Source organism: Acomys russatus, chromosome 21 (genome assembly GCF_903995435.1).
Source record: "Acomys russatus chromosome 21, mAcoRus1.1, whole genome shotgun sequence".
NCBI classification, from domain to species: domain Eukaryota; kingdom Metazoa; phylum Chordata; class Mammalia; order Rodentia; family Muridae; genus Acomys; species Acomys russatus.
This window is the reverse complement of record NC_067157.1, coordinates 35,160,035-35,180,921: the sequence shown is the minus strand read 5'-3', so window position 1 is coordinate 35,180,921 and position 20,887 is coordinate 35,160,035. Positions and strand designations below refer to the sequence as shown.

General features: G+C 40.7%; 2 protein-coding genes across 5 annotated transcripts in view; one reads left to right on the top strand and one right to left on the bottom strand.

Annotated features, from left to right (window-relative positions):
• The window catches only part of Reps1 (RALBP1 associated Eps domain containing 1), a 67,894-nt gene extending 67,005 nt beyond the window's left edge, over positions 1-889 (top strand). For all 4 annotated transcript variants that reach the window (XM_051164587.1, XM_051164586.1, XM_051164585.1 and 1 more), the window contains one exon: positions 593-889. In XM_051164587.1, the coding sequence (XP_051020544.1) occupies positions 593-661 (69 nt within the window). In that variant the 3' untranslated portion in view covers positions 662-889. The remainder of the gene's footprint in view (positions 1-592) is intronic.
• Positions 890-4,248: 3,359 nt separating this feature from the next.
• The window catches only part of Ect2l (epithelial cell transforming 2 like), a 75,338-nt gene continuing 58,699 nt past the window's right edge, over positions 4,249-20,887 (bottom strand). Inside the window, 9 exon segments of the mRNA XM_051164417.1 lie at positions 4,249-4,473; positions 5,813-5,985; positions 10,490-10,578; positions 12,324-12,356; positions 12,358-12,390; positions 13,200-13,356; positions 13,453-13,526; positions 15,297-15,444; positions 16,414-16,628. Of these exon segments, the coding sequence (XP_051020374.1) occupies positions 4,349-4,473; positions 5,813-5,985; positions 10,490-10,578; positions 12,324-12,356; positions 12,358-12,390; positions 13,200-13,356; positions 13,453-13,526; positions 15,297-15,444; positions 16,414-16,628 (1,047 nt within the window). The 3' untranslated portion in view covers positions 4,249-4,348.

Below are 20,887 nucleotides of genomic sequence, written 5' to 3'. Positions count from 1 at the left end.
ACCAAGGAGGTGGTTCAGCCAGGGAAAGCACTTGCCCTGCAATCCTGGTCACCAATGTTCTTTCCCTGAAACCCATGGTGGAAGGAGAGAACGGACTCCCAAATTGTTCTCCAACCTTTGCATGTGCACATGCGCACATGTGTGCGCGCACAAGTCTGTCTCTCCCTCCCTCCCTCTCCCCCTTTACTATTACTATTTATAGTGCTAATTCTAAAGATTCTGAAGGCAAAAATAAATCTTTTCTTTGTAGAACTGAAATTCACAATGTGATCTTGGATCAGATACTATCACCAAAGGAAAGAATTCATGTTAACAAATTCATATGCATTTAAGGCTTTATTCAAAATTTGTGCAATAATATCCATCTGCTACCATTACTGGCTTTTCTAACAATTAAAAGCATTTTATTACCTAGTTCTGTTATGAATTAGTAAGATCAGTAAGATCATGTTTTCCTATTACACATATACAAATTTTTTAAAAATATGAATCATTGTCTCTTTTTTCTTGACAAATGCAGTTGTTATAAAACAGAACTAGAGTCAGATTTCTGTCTACTTTAAACAAAACTTGGACTTTGCATCTTTTTCAGGATGTTCTTGAAGAGAGAATTTCCCTGGAAGTTCAACTGGAGCAACTCCGACCGTTCTCTCACCTATAAGCCAACTGCCGTTAACTGTGAACATGCCCATTTTTAAGCAGTTTGGGGTTCAGAGCCTACTTAGAAACCCGAACATTCAGCTCACTGCTTAATTGAACATTAAATTTTATGATTCTGTTTTGCCCTATATGTTCACCATTGTATTTAAGTATCTTTTATTTTTTAATTTCAATAAAAGGGTCAGGAGGACTTTTTCTGGAGGATACATCGTGTTTGTTGGCTTGCCTCACCTATGTCATAGCATCAGACAATAATACTGACCCCTTGCATTTCTGTGACCAAACCACACAAAGACTGGATTTACAGAATGGGCTGCTCATCAAGCACAAACTCAGAAATCTTTGCAAAGGGAAGACAAAATCAAATTATTAATGTCCTTTTCTGAAGAACCCATATTCTATAAAGGGTTTTAAGATGAGCTCCCTACTTGGTGTTTGATTTGAGAGCCTGGTGTGTTTTCTCGAAAGCCACTTCTCTTTCTTGCTCAGGGCCTTCGTCAGCATTCTTCAGGAACCATGAAGTATTGGAAACTTGTTTCCCGTGACAACGCGGGGTCAGCATTTCTGCTTTTCTTAACCAGTTTCACCAGTGACTTAGGGTTTTTCTGTGTTTTTCTGTAAGAGTGTAATTCAGCAGGAGTGCGTATAAACTAACTATGAAGACAAGTCTTTCTTCATTGTCCTCTCAAGGTGAAGGAAAAGTATAAAACCATTACATAAGGAATGGAAAAAGCCATTTGAAAGCATTACTGCTTTTTGCATGACTGGCGTACTAACTTTAACAGCAATTTTACAGCAGGTGGAGGCCCATTTTAGTTGGTGAATGCTTGTCTTGCATTCACAGAACCCAGTTTGTTTGTATTTTATAAAGCCAGGCATGGTGATGTGCTTGTAATCCCAGCACTGATCCCCTCACTGGGAAGATAGGCAGGATACCTGAGGAGTGGCACTCAGGGCTGTCCTTTGTTGTCTGTACACACTCGTGTAGCGCACACTGAAGTTTTACAGACAGCATTTTGAAGTAATGTTTTTCAACTGGTTACTTAAGATTTCTAGGTTGCAATCAACTATATTGTCATTCACTCTTCTCCATATACATAGGCTTTGCTATTATAAGTCTCTGGGGCATTGCCTCCCCTGTCAGGATGACGTGCTGTCTTAGTATTTGTTTTACAGCATAGCGTACATTTAGAGATACATTTAGGTAATATTTATCAATTTATATTCACTGCTAACTACCAACAGATGTTCCCTTTAATGGTTACTTTATGAAATGTCTTAAACTTTACACAGATCCATCATAACAGAATCAGAAGTATAATTTTTGTATTAATAAGAAAATATACTATTTCATTTCTATATGTTTTAGCCAGAGTTTAAACTTTTAAGAATTAGAAATATTTTCAGTATTGAAATGTATTTAAGTGTTCCAAATTCACGATCCTACACTGTACCAAATGACTTATAACACATTATGAAACAAGAAGACCAACAACCTAATCCCAGTTAATACATATAGCTTTCTCAGTCACTCAAATATGCAAAAAGAATTCATTTTTACTCAGCTAAATTTCATTACAAGCACTTCTTTTTTTGCAAGATTTCCATTATTTTTATTTACTTATTTATTTTTGAGACAGGTTATCAATATTCCTAGCTGTCCTGGAACACTATCTAAACCAAGCTGACATCAAACTCAAAGAGGTCTTTCTACCTCTGCCTCTTCCTCTGCCTCCGGAGTGCTGGGATTAAAGGTGTATAATACTGTGTCGAGCTATTTCTTTTAGTGTTTGAAATTATTACATAATTATATAATTTCCTGTTCCCTTTCCTTTCTAAACCCTACCATATATACCTCCCTTGCTCTCATTCAAATTCATGGTCTCTTTTTTTTTTCACTGTTATTATATACATGTATGTATATGTGTGTATGTATGTATGTATGTATGTATATACACACATACACATATAGTCATCCCTAAATAAATACAGCATGCTCAGTCGTAAATGTTACTAGTATGCATGTTTTCAGGGCTGACCATTTGGTATCGGATAGCCAGTCGGCGTGCTCCTCCCTGGGGAAGTCTATTTCTCCACTCAGCACACCTTGGTAGTCTCTTGTTCTTTGTGTAGGGCTGAGGCCTGGTGATCTTCCCCATCTGCACTGGCATTCTATTGTAGCTATCCTTGTTCAGCTCATACTTAGGTAGCCATCTTGGTGAGACTTTATGAGTGTAGCTTCTGACATTGCTAGGAGAAAACTTCCTGATCTTCTGGCTCTTACAACCTCCAGATCCAAGAATGTTTCCATAGCCTTAGGTGCTAGGTTGTTTTGTAGATGAATCCTGGGATGGAATTCCACAAACCTGCTTTTTAATTGGTTGTGCTTTTCTACAATGAGTCCATCTGGTGCAAAGAAGGGGTTCCTTGTTAAGGGACAGGGAACACACTTATCTGTAACAGTAAGAACAAATATTTAGGATGGAGTTAGGGGTTATGTTGGTATAGTAAAGTCATGGTTGCAGATTCTCCTCCAAGACCCAAGGCTTCACTGCTCTGCAGTCATCGGCAAGGTTTCCAGGACTGGTTTTTGTTTGTTTTGAGATGGTCTTCAGTCCAGTTAGAGGGCTATTGTTTTCTGCCAAGGTGTGCGTGCCACTGCTGTACTCTCAGGGTTATTATGCCATGCTGGGTATTGTATTTTATAGACATCATAACTGGGTAGGACTGTTGGTTGCTTCCCTCCTTTGGAAGCTTGCATGGAACTGTCTGGTACCATGAAAGCTAGTCCATAGGGAGGAGGCTTTCAGTTCTATTTCAGTTTTCAGGCCCTGAGTTCAAAGTGCAATGATTTCCATTAATTTTTAAAGACTATTTATTTTAATTTTTATGTATATGGGTGTTTTACCTACATGTATACTATACATTCATACCTGGTACTCATTGGGGGCCAGAAGAGAATACCAGTTCTTCTGGAACTGAAGTTACAGGTTGTAATCTGCTATGTGGGTTCTGGGAATCGTATCTGGGTCCTCATTGGTTAAGAACAGCTAGTGCTCTTAACCAATGAACTGTACCCTCCAGTCTATTCATTAACTTTTGTTATGAAGTTAGATTCTCTCCGCCTAGCAGCTGAGAAAAAAAAAAAGTTGGATTCTCCACCACTGGCTTTAAAATTTTATATATATATATAATATTCATATAAAGGTTATTTGGAAGATTTAGGAATTAAAGGAACGCATTCACATTAAGGATGTATTTGACAAGTGCTTGAGAAAACTACCATTTCTATTTCTTAGACATGCCCATAAAATCAGTAATTGTTTCATGAAAACAGTGCTGATAGGTGAATTACAAACAAATTCAAGATTTTTTTAGTATGCTCACAAAAGAAACATTGTTCATTCTGGTTTTTTTGTTACACATTTGTTAAAAGACTTACACAATATGTTTTTTCTTGTTATTCATCATGTCAGATTGTCTTAAACAATGGCCATGAGCAGTAGTTACAAGATGTAGTTCAAAATTTTAGACTCACTGTTTTTATGCATTCCACATTGCTTTATCATAGATCTTAAACTGTCTCATTACTCATGACTGATATCTATGTGCTTCTCACTAGATGTTTTGAAGCACAAAATATACATTATCTGACTTTCCAAGAACCCTGTCTTTTTTTAATCTAATCTTACTTCATACTGCTTCTGATTGCATGTTGGAGTGCTGACAACCAAAGGAATTTATCATCCACCACCTCAGTAGCACAGACCCATTCACGGCTTGTACCTCGAAGAATAAATGCATTCTTGACATCTGTGAAAACATTTGAGATACATTAATATTTTCATCTACTGAAAGTATACCATGGCCAAGCATTATTCCACTGTACTACATTAATGTTTAATCTTCATAGGTAACGATCTAAACTGTTTTAAATTCAAAATTTTACTAACTAATCTTAGAATTCTTTAAAACTTACAATCAAGGATTCAAAATGAGTACAAATAAAGTTTAGAAGGTTATCTTCTAAGCAAAATTGAAGCATCAAAAATCCTATCTTTATAATTATTTGTCAATTGTTTTAAAGGCCAGGTGATAGATAATGTGAAACTCTTTAAATGCTTGTTTCAGTCTTTCCAGGAAGAACTGGAATCAGTAAAACTATTTCCTGGTGGCTATAAAGAGGCTGAGCACTAGAGCTGGATCACCTTGGTGTGAATGACAGAGCCAACTATGGCCTTAGCTGAGTGCCCACGTCAACACAGCTGACAATTGCAGTGGGAAGGGAACTGACTGACGAGAAACCTGTTTCCTGTGCTGATCATACTCAGTAGTTAAAGGTGAGTTGCTTCCCAGCCTAGGAGTGAGACTCATGAGTCAAAAACCCAAATAAGGTCTTAGTTCCTGCTCTAAGCTGAGGTCCTGTCTGCACACACAAGTACTGCAGTGAGAAATATTACCTGCCAGTTACCTGTCCTAATAGAAATGCAGAAAAGAGACACAGCTCCTATTAAGCTTGAGAGATAGATGGGTTACAGTATGGCACATTAAAAATAAGGACAAGGATCTAAGTTGAGTTCTTTTATGACATAGTATTTCTACTGGGGTTATAAGCAAATGTTTGGTTACTAAACATACTTTGTAAATGCTGGCTCTTTTATAGAGGAACTAGCTAAGTGGCAATTTAGGGAAGAAAAGGATAATCAAGTCTACGATAACTGCTTAGTCCTGGTAGACTAGAAAAGGCAGATAAAAGGGCTGAGACAGTAGCTCAGTAGAGCACTTGCTTAATATGTATGGAGCTCTAGATTCAGTCTCCTAGGGATAGCGGTAGATGATAGAGGGGATGCATGGATGATGCCTGAAATAGTGACCCAAGCCTCTAGCATCTTCAGACAGTGTCAGAGTCTTAGAGAACCCCTCAGGATGATGTGGCCCCTTGCCTACTGCTAACTAAAAGCTGTTTTTCTATTGTGTGAGGTGTACGTCTGATAATGCCAACTTTTGCTTCCTCGGAGGCAAGTTAATGAAGTTCTAGTATTGTTAATTATTTACAGACTGGCAAATTGTTCAAGCGTTTCCCCTACTTGGATATTTTTATAGTTAATAAGTTTGATATGAGATAACTTTTCTCATGAAAGAATATACATACATTTGGAGTCTGGAATGTCTTCTATGAGCATTCTGGAAATGGCCACTGATGCAATGAACTGGTAGGTTGTTTTAGAAGTCCTTTCAAATGGAATGTGAGATGTGCTCCGACTAGTAATAAGCAGTGCATCATTGAAGAGGAAGAGGCTGAGGTCTCGGGTCTGTTCATAGAGCCTGTTAAAAAGTGGAGAAGGGGGTTGTTTTCATTGAGTACATACCTTGTTGAACAGATGTTTAAATTGGTATGCCTATGACCAAGACCTTATTCCACTACAACCTTTTGTGCAGTTCACGAAATACTTGAAGTGAACTTGCATCGCTCAGACCAATAATACTGGGCCATCAAGGTGCCTGATAGAATTATTTGATCTCATCCATTAGGCAAGTATTTTAACAATGTACAAAACAAGACATTGAGGGATGGAAAGATGGCTCAGGTTGCTATTGCAGAGGACCAGGGTTCAATTCCCAGCCACCAAATGATGGTTAACAGCTGTTGTAACTCCAGTACTAGGTGACCTGATGGCCTCTTCTGACTTCAGTGGGCACCAAGCACATGCATAAGGCAGACAATGCACACATAAAGGAATAAATCCAACTTCTTTTTTAAATGAAGATTGAATGTTCCCTCCTTATTGCATGAATATTATCATGGCTATATTTTTATAACTTTTCTTAGTTTTGGTGTTTTGTGCTAGATATAGTTGAATGACCGAGAACAATACGGTTTCGCTTTGTTTCACCTAAGGGTAACATGTTAGGAAGGAAATACAGGAGAATTGGCATGGCTGAGGACATCGTTAAGTAGAAACCTGGGGAAACGAGCATTTAACTACTAGTTAGAAATTAATTTCTAATTCCATTTGGAGAGAAGCTAAAAGGGAAAGAGCTCAGTAGCTTTATCCATATAGAAAGCAAATCGTTATGTGCTTCCACTGAAGTTGCTAAAAATGGCCAACTGTAGGCAAAGAGAAAATCTGGTGTGTTTGGACCTCATCAGTCCCTCTGGTTTTTGCTTTGGGTATGCAGGTAAATAGAAACAGTGATCATCAGAGTCACTTCGTACATGTAAACATTTCCTTGTCTCTGGTTATGTTTTACGATGGTATCTGGGTTGCTTCATGTTTACTTATATTTTGTTAGGGGGAGGGAGGGAAAAGAAAGAAAGAAGCTTTAGACCAAGTTGCTGAGAATGATGGGGCAGAACTAGGAAGGAAGGGGAAAGGAAGCCAGAAAAGGTGAATGATCAACCTCATGTGGGAAAAGGCCACTTTCTCTAGGGAAAGAATTTTACCATGTAGTTTCCCAGAGGATGGGGAAAGTTTTTACCACATAACCGATAAAAGACAATTATTTTTTTCTATATTTAAGTTTAGAAAAAGTGTTTAAAATATTTACATTTTAAGATATAAAAATTGTTTTATAACAGGAAATAAGCTTACAGGGTGCTCTGAAGCAATGCCATTGAAACTGCAGCTTTCACTCTAAGGAGAGGTCCATCTGCCCTCCCCACTCCGCACTATAATGTGGTAGGTTTTCTTGGTATGTCTGCAAATAGTGACTCACCAAAATGGGGCAGAGCTGCTATGTTGTAAGTTCTTAACTCTGGTTCAGAAGGGCATTGTCCCTGTTGTGTGCTGCGTTAGCTCGCCTGACAGGCAATCATGAGCTTTCTACTGTGAACAAACAAAACTCAAAAGTTCTGGACCCACACTTTGAGATGAACAGGCAGCCACCAGTTCTTGGTGTGAACAGACCCAGATCCAATCTGCTGACAGTATTCTATGCACAGACACTCAGCAGTGCCTTGCAATGTCTTTGGAGTCCCTAGATTCTAGTTCCCTGAGAAAGCTTAGTAGAGCCTCTCCCCCATGCTTAGTTATTCTGCTAAATGATAGTGTGACCTTTAGGGGCAAGCATCAGAACCAAATTTGGCTATGGCAATGATTTGGGGATATTCAAGTTAGGAGTTTAGTTATGATCAATAACAGGAGTTACAGTAAGCTTCAAGATGTGTGAATAATTAAAAAAAAGTCTTAAACGATGTACTGGCCAGTTTTGTTTTTCACACGGTAGTCATTCCACAGGAAGGAACCTCAGTTGAGGAAATGCTGTCATGAGCTCCACTGTAAGACATTTTCTCAACTAGTAATCAGTGTGGGAGGGTCCAACCAACTGTGACGGGGCCACCCCTGGGCTGGTGGTCCTAGTTTTTTATAAGAAAGCAGGCTGAACAAGCCAGTGAGCAGCACCCCTCCATGGCCTCTGAGTCAGCTTCTGCCTCCAGGTTCCTGCCTTGTTTCAGTTCCTGTCCTGACTTCCTTCAATGATGAATAGTGCTATGACGTGTAATCCAAAAACCCTTTCCTCCCCAACTTGCCTTTTGGTCATGGTGTTTCATTGCAGCAATAGAAACTCTAACCATGACAACTGAGAAACAGGAACACACTGAGGGTGGAGAGGAGGGAGACTATCTAAACAATAAGGGCAGTTGAAAAAGAAAACAAAACATACATGTCTTGGGGATACCAGATAAGAGAGAAAAGAACAGAAATATTCAAGGAAAACTTGAGCTTAGAGGCTGGAGACATGGCTCAGTAGTTATTTGCTGTTCTTTCAGAAGACCTGAGTTCAATTCCCAGCACCCACGTCATGACTCATCACTGCCTGTGATTTCAGCTCCAGGGGATCCAATACCTCTTTCTGGCCTGCATATACCCCCACACAGACATATACATATAGCACTTTTTTTCTTTTTTTTCTTTTTTTGGTTTTTCAAGACAGGTATTCTCCATGTAGCCTTGGCTGCCCTGGACTCACTTTGTTGACCAGGCTGGCCTCGAACTCACAGAGATCTGCCTGCCTCTGCCTCCCAAGTGCTGGGATTAAAGATATGCGCCACCACACCCAGCTACACTTTTTTTTTTAATGGTTGAGTGTTTTTCACAACTGTTGACAGCAACAGGTACAGAAAGCTCCAAACACAAAGTAGATCTCTACTTTTAGGCATAATGCACTCTATTAGAAACTCAAAGACGAACTTAACTCCAAAAAAAACCAACAGAAATCTAGAGGAACAAGGATAAAAACTGCATTGAAATTCTCTTCGAAACTGACCAAGCAAAAAGAATGAAGTGAAAATACTGAATGAAACAAAAACTCAGCAACCTAAAATTCCATAGTCAGCAAAACTTTCTTCAGTTTCTCAAACCAAAATTAAAGGGATATATTGCCAGTAGTTATATGAAGAGATGAAGACTGTTCAAGAAGCAATGATGTATAAAGGCTGAGTAGCCCCAGCCGGGGTCACCTGGCATGTCTCCTACCATGCCAGCCTATTTAGACTGTGGGGCTAGACACCAGCTTCTTCCCATTATTGAAGCTATTATCCATTGCTACCAACCAATAACAATGCAACAAAAACAAAAATGATGAGTCAACGAGGCAAAAGACAGTCATCTGTAATTTGATTTTCTCTCTTTGTTTACAGTGATATTTGGAGGGAGGAGTGTGCCAAGAGAGCATGTGGAGGTCAGAGGAAAACTTACAGAGGATCTCTTGTTCCACTATCAGTTCTGGGGATTAAACTCAGATCTTCTCACGGCCTTTGACTTTCTTTCAAGACCTACCAAGGTGGGCCCAAGGTGAAAGGAGTGATTGATCTATCCCACTGCCCTGGTGCCTTTAGATGTTTGCTTGAAATAAAAGAGCTACCTTCCCATTTGGTTGCTAATTGTTGAATAATTTATCTTTGCCCTCAATACTGAAAACAGTGACCATTTTCTAAAGCAAAGATCAGGAAACTATGGTTCATCACTTGTTTTGTTAGACCATAAAATAAAAATAAAGTTTTATTAGCACATAGATACATATTAGTACTGTTTATGAGTAGAGTAGTATTGTGTAGCACTCTCTGTGCTACAACAGAAAAGGTCATTGGCACAGGCCTCATTTGGCCTGCAAATTCTAAATATTTACTCCTTGGACCTTCATAGAAAAACTTGTCCATTCTTGTTTTTAAAAAGCAACAGGAAGACTAATTTATGGACCTTGGCATCTTTCCATCTGTTCTTACACATCTCTGGACATTATGCAAAGTAGATATGGTAAAGTCATTTTCAGTGCTAACCTGAACAGCTACCCAAGGATAATTACATGATCCTCTCACTTCTGAGCATAATATTCCTGTGAGGTCCCAATAATACTAGGATCTGATCTCATTAGGAAACTGACCAACCTTGAGAAAGTCTACTACAAAGTTTATGGTCTTGGCAGACACTGTTTTTTTTTTTCTAATTCTACCAAGAAGCCCTCAGGAATGCAAGCAAGATGATAAAATGCCATACATCACCTAGAGTAATGGTTCTCAACTTTCCTAGGTCACAACTTTTCTGTGACCCTGTAATACAATTCCTCAAGTTGTGATGACTTCCAACCATAAAGCAGCATTTCATTGCCATCTCATAACTAATTTTGATACCGGTATGAATTGTAATGTAAATATGTGTTATGTGACCCGCTACTTAGAGGCAAATTGCCTGTAACTTTGATTCGGTACAAAGGTTCTCTTGGCTACATGGAAGGTCGAGCATGGTACTGAGAGCCAGGGGTGAGTGATGAGCAAGACAGTTACTGTTTGAAGGTGACCACAGGCTTAGTGTGGGTAACAGCTGCTCACCTTAAGGAGAAATCCATTTTCTCATCACAGCAGTGAAGTTGAACTACATCTTGGATCCTAATTAGGTATCTGTTTGTTTCTGACAGGGTCTGTGAGGTAAAAAAGACGCTGTATGGTTATTTGGCAGTCACCTAGTGCAGACCATTCTACATCTCAGAACATACAGGTGTTGACTAGAGCGCAGCCTTTTCTTAGTTTGTAATACAAGCTTCCTTCAGCAAACGAAACTGAGAAAACAATTTTTGAGGCTGTCCAGTTATTTAAAGCTATCAAAATATTTTGTCTGTATATACCTTCCTAGTGTCAAAAACAAAATTAGGGAGATGGTCAAAGGAGCTGTCAAGAAAAAGAAGTGGGCTGGAGAGATAGCTCAGGAGTTGAGAGCACTAGCTACTCTTCCAGAAGACACACGTTCAATTCCCAACACTCACGTCGCAGCTCACAACTGTGTAACTCCAGATCCAGGGGATCCAACACCCTCACATAGACGTACACACACACAAAATAAATCATTTTAAAAATTTAAAAAGAAGCAAAAGATTAGGAAGCAGGTCCCTGCATTGTTCTGGTCATGGAATTGTCTTCTCAGTGTGCAGAGATCCAGAGCTAAAACTCTGTGAGTTCTAAGAATCATACTTTTACAGTCCAACCATCTCCTATACTTCTCTTACCAAGACATGAAGATAGACATTATGACAAAACTACCCCATTTGACCAAATTACCTCCAATTAATTACTACTTTCATTCATCTACACCAAACTCCTTCTGAATGTCAGACACCAGAAAACAAGCCAAAGCTCACATGACATGATGGGACTCCCAATCTATGTGTGAGTAGATAGGTACAGGGCCACATGACAGGGCAGTCCGTGAGGCTATGGAACAGCAAAGGAAAAATACAGCTCTAAACTGGAGATCAAAGAAACTTAACAGTTAAGATCATGATTGACCTCATTTTAAAGGTGTGTGTGTGTGTGTGTGTGTGTGTGTGTGTGTGTGTGTGTGTGCGCGCACACACACACAAAGACCAAAGAAGGACAACAGGTCTGTTCTATCACTCTTTGCTTTATTCCATTCAGACAAGGTCTTTTCAGTAAAGATGGAGCTAGGCTGCCAGCCAGCAGCCCCGCAATTCTGTCTCCACCTCTCACAGCACTGGCGTTGTAGGTGTCTGCCTGTGACCACATCTGGCCTTTTAGGCGAGTTCTGGACTTGAACTCAAGTCCTCATGCTTCTGGAGCAAGAGCTCTTGCCCACTGAGACATCTCCACAGCCTCCTGACCTAATAGCACTTATCCAGTGAAATAGGAAAGGAAGACAGTTTCACAGAAGAAAGCATATTCTCAAAGAACAGATAGTAAGAGGCCACACTATTAAAGAATGGAGAGTAGATGTGTATGGTAGGAGCCTCAGGAAACAAGGGAGTCAGAAAGATAAAGGAAATCAGATGCGCTTATAGAAATGATAGGTGGTTAACAGAGAGAGGGTTCCCAAGTGTTGTGGGCATCTTCAGTGTGCTGAGCCTTGCACCAACAACTTATCAGTCAGAGACCATGTAGAATATAGAACTGGATGCTCACTCAAATGGAGTCATGAACAGAGTATCACCAAAGAAGGAGCTACAGAAGATCCCAACCATGGGATAGGGCCTAGGCCACAAGTGCATTTTCTAATGAAGCAGATAACAAAGATATGTTACATGAAAGTCTGTAGTGCTTGGCACTAAGAGGCATCGACAAAATTTAACTGCCTCAGGCTCTATCTGTATGTTTCTTTTTACCAGTGACAAGGTTATACACATGAGCAGAGGCACAACAAGAACATCATTCGTACAGGGCATCCCCAGATGATTGTCTGTATATCGGAAAAGATGATCTCTCATTTTGATGTTTTTCTTTACCTAGAAAACAAGGTTATATTAGGCAAAGATCATAACACTTTTTATTAATATTTTGTGATACATGGTACATGGTTGGTACTTTAATAAAAAGATCTGTTCTCTAGACCCAGTGTTTTAATAAAGGCAAGTAACAAGGATGTTCAGGGGAAAAAAGTATTTTTAGGGTGTTTCTATTGAAACCAGATGCCTGTCCAGCATATAGGGAATAAGTACGCATGCTGTACTTACTGAGTCAGGAAAGCAACTTGATATCTTAAAAAAACAAAGACCTGGAAGCAAAAACATTTTACATTTTTTTCTTTTGGTTATCTATACAAATCCAAATCTTACACTTTCACACTAGAAAAGATGGTGCTGGGGATGTGACTCAGTTGACAGAGGCTTTCCTAGTATGCCTAAATCCCTGTGTTCAAATTCAAGCACTATATTACGTAGAAATACTGGTGAATATCTGTAACCGCAGCACACAAGAAATGAGGGAGACAGGAGGTTCATAACTTCCAACGTGATCGTTAGCTACATATCAAGTTCAAGTTAAACTGGGATATATAAGACCCTGTCTAATGCTGGGTGTGTGGCAGGGAACACTGTGAGTGTACACTTGTCTAGAAACATTGTCTCACATTCTTTGGCTTAGAATAGATGCCCTTCATGTTCAAAATTGTGAAACAAGACTACATATTTGTCTTTCAAGGAGTGTAAGATTGAAGTAAAGACCACCACCCAACAAGAGGCATCTCAGAGTCTTCAACTGAGACCACCACAAAAGCACCGATGTTGAGGGGCACATGTATTTATCAGCAACTCACCTGATCTACGTAGCCTTTATATTTTTTTATTTGATCAATTGCAGCGGTCAGGTCCCCACGATCTACGTGTCCTGCAGGAGTATGAAGTCTCAGAGCATAGAGAAGATGAATATATTCTTCAAATCTTTGGGATGGGTACAGAAGCAGCTCTGGAAGACTGTATAGGGCATAGGGAAGGGTGCCTTGGTTGCTTCCTGTAGGTCATGGTGAGCCTGCCCTTGAGTGCCCAGCTATGCTCTCCCTGGGAACTCACCTCAGCATTTTGGTAACAATGGTTTTATCATGCCTCTTCAAGAAAGCTCTGAATGCTGGTATCATTTCTCTGCACTAAAAGGTGAAGATTACATTGTCAAAACTTTATGAGACCTTGTGTTCCACCAGCAGCAAGTGGTGGTCTACAGAATAGTCAAAGAAGGCAACATCTCCACTTAATCTAAGTATTAATAGTACTATTTGTGTGTTCTAATATATTAACTCTAGTATTTTAATATCTAACTATATCCATTAACTTAACCAATAGAGGGAAATAGTAACAGATTTATAATTAAGGTGGGATTGGATTAGAACTAGAATAAATTGAGTAGGTGACTTTGTCAAGTTACCTAACTTTCTTATCAGGGAAATGGATAAAAGGAAGACCCAGCCCATAGTGAAGGGATGGAATCCCACCCATAAAGTGCCTGCCATGCAATAAATCCTATTTCATTTCTGTAAGAGCTTGAATATCACTTATATTCACCTTTAATTCGGCTGTCATTCATGTTTTCCAGAGTAATATTACAAAAAATATAATGGTAAACTTAATATTTATTCATATGTACTCACTCATCACCACTGGTCTACCTGTGAAATTAAGTCCTTCTACTCAGGTATGTATATATCTCTAAAAGATGTCAATGTTGTTAATGTCTGAGTCAAAGATTTGCTGATTTCAAGCTCCAAGAACATTGTAAAAACAAGGCAATTTATAACTGTGAGTAAAGGTATAAGGGCCTAAATTTGTTGGTTGGTAATAATAATAATAATAATTCACTTACCAGGAAACTGGGACAGAGGGGAGGGCATCCTATTGGGACTCTAAATGAGAGACGCATAGGAGAATAGCAAAATAAAAGGATCCAGAGGGTCCTAGAAATCCACAAGTAGAACAATATGATAGGCAGATTTGGGCCTAGGGGTCCCGCTCAAACTAAGGCACCAGCCAAGGACAATACAGGAGGTAAACTTTAAACCCCTTCCCAGATCTAGCCAATGGTCAGAACATTCTCCACAGTTGAGTGGAGAGTGTGATATGACTTTCTCACGTACTCTGGTGCCTCACATTTGACCATGTCCCCTGGAGGGGGAGACCTGGTGGCACTCAGAGGAAGACTTGAGACCCTATGGATCAGATACAAGGGGGAGTAATCCCCCTCAGACCATCATAGGGGAGGGGAATAATGGGAAAATGGGGGGGGGAGGGAGGAATGGGAGGATACAAGGGATGGGATAAACATTGAGATGTAACAAGAATAAATTAATAAAAAATAAAAATAAAAATAAAGATAAAAATCACCAAAAAAAAAATAATAATAATAGTAGTAGTCGTAGTAGTAGTAATATCCATAGCTAAATGTATTGGAGCTAACCTGTATGCTGACTATGCTAATGAAGTACATATCAGTATTGAAAATAGCTATAAAAGCTGTGCCGCCAGTTTGTTTCTGATAACACTCTTTCCTCTCATTCTTGTCTTCAAGATCAGTCAAGTTGTCCATAGAGCCAAGCCTGCATACTCCCAGCATTGTAGCAGCAGAGAATTCTGAGCTCGCAATCTTCCTTCAACTCAATTGTTCAGTGTCCTGTCACTGAGCCACTAAGTGGCTGGAGTGCATGAAAAGTTGGCTGTGAATGTAAGGATAGCTGCAACTCAACTATCAGTCCCTGCGCGCTGCTGTGCATCCACCACTGTGTTAGCCCCTGTGTCAAGCTCCCTGTCCTCAAGAAGCTTCAAGTACAGGGGAGACCTGGGAAAGAGCAGCTGAGAAGCAGCCCTTCCCATGGACCTTTGTCCTTTGTGTTGTACAGGGTTAGGGTGGAGACAGTACAACTGCTCACCTTCTCGATGGTTTTCAGAACAACTGGGTAATTGTTGAAGAAATTGGTGTATGTGTTCAGCTGGCTTCCAAACTTTATGAACATTTCTCCCACACAGTGGGCTGGGCTCCATTCCTGTAGTCTGTCTTTTAGCTTATCTAGAAACTCTCTACAACACAAGAAGATTGTATCTTAAACGTTTGAGACTCTCCAAGCTTTAGCCATGAATTCATTAGTGCTGGCTTTTCTGTTTAGTCTTTTGTGATAGAACTTGATTTGGACCAGAACACTTAACCACAGAGCCATAAAGATTTGACAGAATAGGGGAGCTGGGAAGTGAGGGAAGAGCTTGATTGTCCAGGATCCCATCGTTTACCTTAATCCCTTGGGTCAGAATTCAGCTTCCTACAATAGAACCATTTCTGAAGGGCTCGTCCACAGAGAGCCAGGGCCACGGACATTCTAATAGGCATCTGAGGAGAATGGCAGCTTCAAAAGCCAAGAGTCATAACTTGCATACAGCCTTCCTACTCTACAGATCCAGGTCATGAAAACTGACAGAGGTTTCATCAGCCTTGTTACTGGGTAGGAGGTGGATCTCTCCAGATCTGTGGAACTGACTAAGGTAGCACTTGGCTCACTTCAGTGTACTACAGGTAGAAACCATTGTTTTTCTCAATCTCTTCATACATGTAGGAAACTCAATGGAAAAGCAGAGTAACCTGGTACCATTGAATCTTCTTGTTCCTGGCTAATTATTCAATTAGACATTGTTGACTGTTTCCCATGGACTTTTGTGTGAGCAGCTTATTGAGTACAAAATGCCTAGACATTGAGTTCTTTGTCTTGTACATGTTGCACCCACAGAATTACAGATGAACACCCAAGTTAGAAAACCTAAGTGACTTCCCTAAGGTTAGACTGGGATGCTTAGACTGGGGCTGGGATAGCACTGGAAGCCATCACTGCTGGTTGTAGCTATCAAGGGACATGCAAAGGAGCCCCTCTGCTCTTCTGGGTAATGAGATCCCCAAGAAGATAGAGAACTGTTTGGCCACAGTGGGGCTTTTGAAACAATGTCCTATTCCCACCAACTGGGGAGTACTTTTTTGTTTAAGAATCTGTCTTTAGGACTTACCTGTTGAGGTTTAAGATGCACAGAGTGTCAGAGAAAATGATGTGGATATTGGCAGCACTCAAAATGGCTCTGTTGGAATCAAGCGCTGCCCTCAGGGGTCTGGCGTATACATCCCTCACAATTCCCAGCATCTGCACATACCGTCTCTCACTCTGTACAAGCTCCCTCACAACTTGGGCTCGTTTCTCTACTGAGTCAACCTGGAGCTTTCTCTCCTGCAAAAAATAAATAAATAAAATCAGGAATTCAGGAGAAATTTAATGACCGAAGCCCTCAGCAAAGGAGGAAGAGGCAAGACCCATAGGAGAGATCATCTTAAGGGACGACGGCAACAGTATAGATCTATATGAAGCCACCAAGAATCTTAGTGAGCTGAGACAGACAGCTGGCAGTGGCCCTCCCATTCTTGAGTGGCCTCTGTTCTATTTTTCCCTCATTCACTGGGATAGCATAAGGGAACGATACAACCGCTGAATGTGCACAAGTGTATTTCCTCCTTCCCACCAGACAGCCAAAGATGTCTTGGTTGCCATCAGATGGGGGGGGGGGTGATTCCTTATAAAATCTCTGTTTTTGTGGGAGTGGCAGGATTGGTCATTCAGCTCCCACCTTTCTATTTGAGAAGTGATTTTACGCTCACTCTATTAACAAAACAGAATTAAAGTCCTTACACACCTGTTCTATTGGGTAATTTTTGTCCTTTTTTTTTAATCACTGAAAAAAACAAAAGAATTTTTTTCTGTCTCTGAGGACTGAGCCTAGTCTCACACAAGTTGAGCAAATGCCACTGTTTGAGCCTACATCCCCAACCACCAAGGACAAACACTTCCACACCATCCTTCTACATAAGACAAACTGTCAAAATAGAATTAAATTTCTCAAAAAAAAAAAAATATATATATATATATACACACAGGCCATAGGTACACATACCTGCAATCCCAGAATTTGGGAGGCTGAAAGAGGCAATAGGATTATAAATAAAAAAATCCAGCATGGGCCACATAGCAAAACCCTGTCTCAAAAAACCAAGAGCTGGAGATACAACCCAATGGTCTAGCAGTTGTATAGAGTGACTCTAGAATCAAGTCATACTATGGCCAAAACATTAAAAAATTAATCTCAGTGTATAGGCATGTGATCCTGGTGCTCAGAAGGCCATACCAGTCGCTACCATCAGTCTATGATGGGCTTCCATGCTGATTCCTGGTGACTGATATGTGGGAAGAGCGAGAAACCATATCCTAAGGCCAAGGCCCCTGTTCTGGTCCCTACCTAGATATGGTGAGCTGTAAAGATCTCTATGTCTGAGCTCAAGGCTACAGAACTCATACATTCTTCTCTCCCTGAGAGTCTAACCTTAGGTAGTTTTCTAACTCAGGTGATCATCTATAAAACTGTGGATGCTAACATCTCCTCTGGAGTCTTTAGAAAAAGAAATGTAAACAATGTGAAGCCATATTAAATATTCCAAAATACTATATGCATGTTATGCATTCTGGCAGCTGGAACAGGTTCTGCATGTGTGGCACCCTCCTCTAAAGTCTGTCCCTCAACCCACAGCAGAGAGTTTCACATGTTGACAAGAGTCAGCTTTTGAAGTTGACTCTAAGTTGGTGTGCTAATTAAAAACTGGAAACCAATCCTGGCCAATCACTCCAACAGCAGGCCCCTGTCTACCACAGGCCACACGGTATCCAGAACCTGAGGTAAGACCCAGCACACAGGCATCTAAAACTTCTTCAGACCCTACTCACCTTTCAGACAACACCACTCCCTCCCCTCATCTCCATATTCAGGCCTATAACTACAGCACAAGGCCTCTGCTCTACCAAAGGCCACAGTAACCAGAACCCCAGAAGTCTCCTGCTCTACCAGAGGCTACTGGGGTACACAAAACCCTCGAGGCCACACCAGCTTGCAGAATCCCAGAACTCCAGAGGCAACACAGGTACCCAAAACTCCAGAGGTCACAAATGCCACCAAAACCCCAGGAGAAAAACCCTACTGCACAGGAGGACTCGACAATCACAAGAACCACAGGCCACTCAGGCCAGAAGACCAGAAAGGAAACAAACCAAAAGGGAAAACATCCATCCAACAAAAACAAACTCCCAAATCGTCACCTAAACCTAAAATTACTCCAAACCCAGATAGATGCCTAGAGACTCGCATAAGAACATAATCAACAACAGCCAGGGCAGTGTGGTACCACCAGAGTCCAGCCATCCTACTAAAGCAAGCGCTGGATATTCCAACACAGCTGAAGTATAAGGAAATAATGTTAAAACCCAATTTTATGAAAATGACAGAGGAAATAAATCTCTTAAAGAATGCCCAAAAAACCAACCAACCAACCAACCAAAAAACAAAAACAAAAACAGCTAAAGAAGCTGGGAATGGTGGCACACATCTTTAATCTCGGCACTTGGAGAGGCAGGGGCAGGCAGATCTCTGTGAATTTAAGGTCACTCTGGGGGTGGGGGAGGAAATAAATAAAACTGTTCAAGGCCTGAAAATAGAGAAGCAATAGAAGATTCAAGATGGCGGTGCCCATTGCACATGGTGTCTGGGTTGTAGGACAGCAGTGACTGCAGAGTGAGCTATGGACTCCAAAACTCAGCTATTAAAAACAAGGATGGGTGCAGACAAATGGATGGAACTAGAAAGAATCATCCAGAGTGAGGTAACCCAAAACCAGAAAGACACATATGGTATGTACTCACTTATAAGTGGATTTTAACCATATATTACAGGATAACTGCACTGCAATTCATAGACCCAATGAAGCTAAGTCATAAGGAGGGCCCAAGAGAGGCCCTCCTTGAATCTCACTCAGGGAAATAGAATAGATATCAAAAGTGGGTATAAAGAGAAAATTGGGTAGAAGAGGGTGTGGAGAGGAAAACAAGGGGAGATCAGATGTGGGGAGAGTAGAGAGGAAAGATGAGAGAGCTTGGAGAGAAAAGGAAAACTGAGGGCAGGGGCATTGCTGAGACAAGCTGGAGACCTGTAACAGGGTAATCTCCTGGGAGTATATGGAGGTGACCCTAGCTGAATCTCCTAGCAGCGGGGGACATGGAGACTGAGGATGTCACCTTATAGTCAGGCAGGACTTATACTGGAGGGGAATACCAATCCACCTATAAAACTTTAGAGCCAAAATTTACCCTTCCTAAAGATGTGCAGTGATAGAGTAAAGACTAAGAGACTTTCCAACCAATGCCTGAGACCTGAGACCCACCCCACGGGAAAGAGCCAGCCCATGACACCATTAGCGATACTCTGCTATGTTTACAGACAAGAACCTAGCATAACCATCCTCTGAGAGGCCCCACAAAGCATCTGGTTGAATCAGATGCTGAGACTCACAGTCAAGCATTATTAGGTGAAGGCCAGGAAGTCCTATGGAAGAGTTGGGGGAAAGATAAAAGGACCTGGAGGAGACAAGAATGCCACAAGATGACCAACAAAGTCAACTAACCTAGACCCATAGAGGCTTACAGAGATGGAAGCACCAACCAAAGATCATGCATGGACTGGACATAGGCCTCCTGCACAAATGTAACTGATGGGCAGTTTGAGCTTCATGTGGGTCCCCTAGTAAGCTGAGCGGTTGCTGTCTATAACATGGACTCTGTTGCCTGCTTTCTATCACTTCCCCAAACAGGGCTCTCTTGCCTGGCCTCAGTGGTTAAGGATGAGCTCAGTCCTGATAAGGCTTGATGTGCTGACGTGAGTTGGTGGGGGTGGAGCTCCCCTTTTCTGAGGTGAAAAGATGGGGGTTATAAGGAAGAGAAGGCAGGAGTGAGGCACTGGGAGGAGAGGAGGGAGGGGGTTATGATCAGGATGCAAAGTGAAATATATAAATTAAAAATAAAATTTAAAAGTAATTCAGAAAAAAGAAATAGAAGTTATATAGAAAACACAACTGAGGGAATCCTAGAGACGGGGAATCAAAGTAAATGAACAGGAACTACAGACGCAAGCATCACCAGCAGAATACAAAGGATGGAAGATGTATATGTTGTGCGTTTTGGCAGCTAGAACAGTCTCTTCCGGGTGTAGAAGATAGCATAAAAGAAATTAATACATCCATGTTAAGTCTAAAACATTCCTACCAGGAACTTCTACAGCTGATAAATACCTTCAGTGAAGTGGCTGAATACAAGATTAACTAAAAAAAATTTGTAGCCCTCCTATATACAAATTGCAAACAGGCTGTGAATGAAATCAGGAAAACAACACCCCTCACAACAGTCACAAAATGATATAAAGTATCATAGTGTAACTGAGCAATTGAGAGACCTGTATGACAAGAATTTCAAGTCTCTGAAGAAAGAAATTGAAGATGATATCAAAATATAGAAAGATCTCTGATGCTCATCGATTGGTAGGATTGACATAGTAAAAACGGCCATCTTACCAAAAGCAATCTACAGATTCAATGTAATTCCCATCAAAATTCCAACAC